Source organism: Osmerus mordax, chromosome 8 (assembly GCF_038355195.1).
Source record: "Osmerus mordax isolate fOsmMor3 chromosome 8, fOsmMor3.pri, whole genome shotgun sequence".
In the NCBI taxonomy this organism is placed as follows: domain Eukaryota; kingdom Metazoa; phylum Chordata; class Actinopteri; order Osmeriformes; family Osmeridae; genus Osmerus; species Osmerus mordax.
Genome location: NC_090057.1, coordinates 14816941 through 14823445, shown reverse-complemented (window position 1 = coordinate 14823445; position 6505 = coordinate 14816941). Strand labels below are relative to the sequence as shown.

General features: G+C 41.4%; 1 protein-coding gene across 1 annotated transcript; it reads right to left on the bottom strand.

The window, feature by feature from the left end:
- Positions 1–3253: 3253 nt before the first annotated feature.
- On the bottom strand, positions 3254–6505 carry atf3 (activating transcription factor 3). The gene is made up of 4 exons (XM_067241527.1): positions 6388–6505; positions 5556–5808; positions 5265–5372; positions 3254–5075 (listed from the first exon to the last, which is right to left on the bottom strand). The coding sequence occupies exons 2-4, from the start codon at positions 5796–5798 to the stop codon at positions 4785–4787; spliced, it is 642 nt and encodes a 213-aa protein (XP_067097628.1). The 5' UTR covers positions 5799–5808; positions 6388–6505; the 3' UTR covers positions 3254–4784.

Here is a 6505-nt window from a genome sequence, read left to right as displayed (position 1 = left end):
ATGAAAGAAACACATACAAATAAATTATTTATTTCCATTAATTGCAGTACAAATATTTTTAACATTTTGGTGGATCCCTTCAGATTTGAAAAATCTATTTGTTCTCCTTAGACTCTCTTCGAAATGACACACCTCATCAAGACCTACATAGTGTACAGTGTATTTAAACGATTATGAAACTTGTTTTGAAAAGTGTTTTGAAGTACCGGTAAGTTAAACTGTATTTTTTTTTCTTCTTCTCTCAACTGCATCTGACAGAGATGGCAGATGATCGATTGACTTGATGATAGGACGTTTAGAATAGTTTTGAAATTTGAGTTGTTAGGTAACTATATTTCTAATATACTTCCTATAATTTCATATGTCCACATGACCAAGGACTTTTATGTGTCCCTCCTCATAAAACATTGACCTTGATATGATATTGTGTATTCCTCAGTCTGCTCTTGATAATATTGATCATTTGTTTTTTGTTGACATTTGTGCACACAACACAATTCAAAAGACGTACAGTAAATTTGTATAAATCAATATCTATAAATGGCAAACAAATGGAATTGGCAGTATATTCTGCTGCCTGATGAGTTAAGCAAAGAACATCTCAGTCGATAGCTTCCCTAAATAACTAACTAGGAAGGTGTGTTGTACACCGAGAACTTTTGGTGTATCACTTCTCCATGAAAGTACCACAGTGGACCATGTATAGAATATTAATCTACCAAACCTATCTACTGTACATCCTCTTTTCTCTTTCCACCTTCCCTTCTCACTTTGGAAAAGGGCATCTACGTTTCTTTCACTTCGTAACAGGTTTTTTTTGTAGATGGGAAAGAGTGAGGTGAGTGGATACTGACCTCTAGCGGCTAAAACGTGAAAAGCACACAATAAGCTACTGCTCTGCAGTTGATTTAGGGAGGATGGTGTGAAAGTGAGTACCGTTCCGACCCGTAAAAGGTCTACAGAAAATGAATAGCTTGCCTGCCTGAAGCCTATCCTTCATTGAAGATCCTCTGTCATGTCCTAATGTTGGTGTCACTAATTTGTCACTAATTAGACAAAGGTCACAATCATCATAATACATTGGCAGTGTATAATTTTAATGATTTTTACACTGAAGAGCATGCCAGTAGTCCTTTGAATCCTGCTTCCTGTTTCCTGCTTTGATTCACTTGCATCAAAAGGCTCTTTCCACATCTTCTTAACAGGTAAAGCAATGTGTGGTGCCCCACCATTCTGTGGAATGATCTGAACACCACACATAGTTTCCTCTCTGCTCCTGCTGTTGAAGGAAGTAGTTTAGGAGATAAAGGTGAAAAACGCTGCAAGGAAGTGAGAAGCAACCCACATAATGTGAGGATTTGTGAGTTGTTGTTTGCGCTTTTGTTTTTTTCTGGAACTGCACAGAGTTGTATGTAACCACTGTTGTTGTGGATTTTTCTTCCTTGAGGAAGTACTTTTTTATTTTTAAGAATTCAGGAAGCTCCTTTATTCCTCCATTGCTCTGTTAGTGTCTCTTCTGTCATCACAGAATGATTCAGAGACCTCTTACAGTTGATGGAATGAGGGTCAACCATCTCTTACAGTAATTCATTGCCTCATGTTTCCTCAGAAAGTGTGTGATTTCCTCTGTGATTTCAGCACTGCTGTTCTTTTGCGTCACGTGGAGCCTAAAGACTCCACGAGAATTTCACCCCAGGACCTGAGATAGAGAGAGCTCTTAGGCTCTCTATAATATTTGAAGTGTCTGTGATTATGTGTGCAATAGGTATCATGTTAGAAATTCAATTTCAGCACATATTTTCCAAATTTATGTTGCTTTTGCATCAACTATTAGAAGTGATAGGGGTGTAGGTTTGTTTAAAATATGTTGACAGCTTTTTTAAATAACTCAGTATCAAATTTGAATATCCTTTTTTACAAGCAATGTCAAAGAGGGCTACACATATAGAACTGAACTCACCTAAAACCCTGAAGGAAGACAAGGAAATCTCCTCCAGAGATGGTTGGTGACACAGAGAGGTGCATACCACAGACTGAACATAATCATGCATCAAGAGTAGAGATAAAAATAAACGGATGCAAATCCATTTGCAAGCACAGATATTTTGAATTCCAAGTCATTGCTCTGAGTTGGAGCATGTCAGTTGAGGCAGTGGTAGTACAAGTAATGGCTGAGAAGCATAGGATAAGCACAGCATCACAAGAAAGCCAGGCAGAAGCAGTAGGCGGCTATATATAATTTTCTTAATAAAAATTGTGTGTGTTATGATTTTACGTTTTCAAAAACTGGGGGGGACATGTCCATGTAGTATAATGAATCCCATGCCCATAAGAAGCGTTATTGGCAAAGAAAGGAATTTGAATGCCGACAGCAAGTGAACACTATTTACAAAAACAACAGCCGACTGCAACATTGGTCAGTATGAGAGGGGTATTATCTACAAGTACTATATGTACCGTTAGAAAATCTCGAATCCTGAGCACAAGGGGAGGAAGCTAGAAAAGAGCCAAAATTTCAAGACATGGATTGTGTCAAACAAAGGTTAATCGTGGTGACATTTTTTAACTCTGGGTGATGTAGAAAAGCAGAAATACTGAAATCACAGAGGAAATCACACACCTACTAACCTTTCTGAGGAAACATAATGCAATGATGTATTAAAGAAACAGTTGGCCCCTGTTCATGTAATGTAACAGTGTTTTAAAGGCTGACATCTTAAGATGTCTTCAAACAAGGCGAAAGAGTTGTTAACCTGATTGATTGTAGAACCACCTGAAGGAGTCGTTTTATGAAAACATTTCAGGAACAGTATCTTTCAGTCGTGCTTGTTGAGGAACAGAATGCCATTCTATTGTTGAACGTGAATAGACGTGGGTGACTGAGTGAGAAGGTATTCCCAGCGTTTCATTTTGACAGATGACCAGTGAGTCACGACCGAGCTGGCACCAGATAAAAAAACACCTTTTTATTGTCACTCCCTTCTCTTTATCGCCCTCTCTCTCCCCATCTTGCGCTGTCTCTATCTCTATCCCTACCTCTTGTGTCGTCAACTCTCTCTCTTTCTTACTGAACCACCTTACTCCACCCCTCCCCATCCTGTTCCATGGCATGAATTCAGACAGGCATGTTCTGACTTGTCCTCAGATGAATACCAGTTCTAATGAGTTCAGCCCTTACAGAGGTCATGAAAGTTTACAACCAAAGTTTGTTTTTATGTCAAATCCAACGTATGTAAACACAATGGAACCAAAAAACATTGAATCATATATTTTTATTAATAAAGTATCAAAAACAAAAGTGGACAGGCATTTTAGAAATAAGTACTCGGTTGCAGCTTTGCGCAATAGAACTCCAACAGTCTAACAAACAAAGTAATCTAAAAGTCAATGGCACAACCGTCATGACAACTGTTATCACTCGTGACTGAAACACTGTATTGCAAGCAAGCTGGTCCCTGGCCATGCTAACCTGTATGAAACCTTCCCTGGGAGGATTTTGTCCACAAACATCCGAGCACGTTGCCCCGGCTTGAGCAACCAGTCTGCTGACTGTCACCCATGCCTGATGGAATGCGAGGAGTTTCTCAAGAGTTTCATCACAGCTTCTAGTTGCTCTACTTTGGGGGTGTTTGGCAGCGGAGGGTGGGGGTGGGGGAGTGTGAGGTTAGGTGAGGTCATCTTGTACAATGACATGCAATTCATGTAATTAAAGAATCGAAATACAACATCAGACGTCAGCACAAAGTCAACACTTTGATATCTAGCTAGTGATACCTTCTGGTGGGTTTATAGTAATAAAGCCAGCTCTGATAAATAAATACATACAGACGTTATAAACAGTCTTATGAGGACCGTGAGAGGTGTTCGTTGGTTTACACAATCAGAATTTTATGCACAATACAAATGACTAACTACTGTATATTATACACTACAGTTCAGATGTAAAACTACATAGCAAACACAAGCACGACTTCTTAGGAGAGAATTCTATAAGCTAAAGTATGTTGAATATGCATATCTCTGCCCTTGTGATCTATTTCTGAGCATCCTGAGAAAGTAGCAGCGCATTCAGGGTTATCATTGAGTCAGGGCAGAGAGAGACAGACAGCACTGAGCTACAGGCATCGTAGCTCAAACTGGACAGATGCAAAGTCATACTTTTATAGACAAGAACACTAGCAAGAACCTTTTTGGCTCTATAACAATTTATACACATGCCTCACACATAAACAAGAGCTTTTTAACTTATGTTCATTATGCTATAACAAGATATACCAGACAAGTTTGTCATGTTAACAAGCTCAATCAAGTGTTCAGTTAAATCGTGTCTTTTACAACTCAATTTGGTGCTTTGGTACAAAAAAAACTAAAACAAATATACTTAAGTCTCCTATCTCTAACAACCACTTTAAGATTTAGGAAAAACAGAACAATAAAAGCAAACATTTCCCTGTTTTAGTGCTTTCTGTCTATGAATCCCTGGCGTTTTCTGGGTATATGCCGTTGGGCATGTCCTCGAAAAGTACTTCTTGTTCCTGCTAGCAGACCCCACCCTGATCAGGAAGTGTTGAGTCTTTGGCTGTCTCCTCACAGTAGCAGCATTCCCTCTGAGGGTGTACAGGGTACAGTGTACATTTCCTTCTTAGAGGCTGGTCTGGCTTCAGTTTTGGCCTTCTCACTATCGTTCCAGGTCAGGACTTGATCCCAGACCAGCTGGCTGAAGGGTCACATCCTGGGTGTAGAACCCACAGTTCTGTCAGTTTGCCCAGCCCAGGCCTCATCGATCACAGGTGCCCACAGGTGGTGGGCACCATGCCGTGGGCGTGCCCGCTGTGGAGTAGGAACTGTCCGTCAAGGTGGTTGGCGGGGGCGACGCCCAGCCCCTGGAGTGCGCTCTCCTTGATGTGCTGGATGAAGAGATTCCTCTCGTCCTCTGGGGTCTGGCCGTTCTGGGCGCGGACGATACAGGTGGGCCGGTGGAGGTTGAGCATGTACACCAGCTGCTGCTTCTGTTGCTTGAGCTCCTCTATCTGAGCCTTCAACTCTGCGTTCACCGTCTCCAGCTTTTCCGACTCCTGGAGAGAGGAATGGGGGGGGGTTATTTGATCATTCATTGCTCCTGCGCTTGATTTAGACACACGTTATTGAACGATACCGTTTGGATTTTTGGGAAAACCGTTGGGGTGAGGCTTTTTGCGAAGTAGACTCCAATGTCATTGCTTGCCTATGTAACTCAACAGCTAGAAATGGGATACTGGTCATACCTTCTGGAGACCGTCTGTCTTCTCCTTCTTCTTGTTCCTACACTTGGCAGCAGCGACTTTGTTTCTCTCTCGTCGTCTTTTCCTCCTGTCACTCTCTTCTGGGGTTACCTGAGGGAAAACAGCTTTGTTGAACAGAGATACTGTAGACAGAGCTCACTCTGAAACTGATCAGCCCCAATGTCTGTTGTAAAGGTTGGAACTATACATTAAAGTATGTAATTGTTTACAGAATCTGATTATATATTACCATAGCAAAGGGGGTGTAAAAGGGACTGTTTCTGAAGCCCTTACCTCTCTCCTGCCACTAGAGACCTCGGATGGTCGGTCCGAGCTTGAGCTCGCACAGTCGCTCATGTCCACGCTGAGACCGTGGGATAGCCGCTTGGTCTGGATGGCGAAGCGGAGCTCCTCCTTCACCAGCGGCGTAAAGCTGGTGAAATCGTCTAGGGTAAGTGTTCCCGGCGGCGAGAGGCAGGGGACTAGGGCGGACGTGCTGATGTCGGACAGACTCGGACCAGGGTGCTGAAGCATCATTATGAACCTACTAAAAGTAGACATTTAAACGAAAAAAGTAACACGTCATTCTCAATGAACAACGCTACTCAGATTCTGAGTAAGAACGAAACAGAAGGCTGGTCTAACAAGCAAACAAAAAAGTTTGTTTTGCTGATAGGCAAGCCAAGTGCTTTCACACGCCTAAATGATGTGGGCGCCGAGGTAAGCTACATTTTTCGAGAATCACGCTATTCAAGTTAATCCCCTATAATATTACCATGCAGGCTAATCATCAAGACTCATAACCTAGCCACAGTAGCCTACATTATTCTGTCAGACTTTCTAAACAACTAACCGCCTGCTGTTAGAAAAACCGCACCGACCCCACCAAAAATACAACATTTAAGGAAACACAAAACTAAATTATTGGGAATAATCAATCGATGCGTTGTATTCTATTAAATAAACACAAGTTTAATTGACAAAAAAAATATAAACGATGTAATGAACATTTTAGGATACTATTAACAGCCCAGCTATAGGCTAACATTCAATCCCGAGTATCCCAGTTCGACTCCGATTCACTTTAAAAACTCATTCTACCGTAGAACACAGAAAACTAACTTACCAGATAAATGATTTAAGTGAATCTGTTGAAAACCCTTTATTGGACACAGACTTGTTGTGAATCTCTTCCGTTGACTAAGAAAGTTACAGTTGCCGCTGTAACGTTGCATCACCCGTTT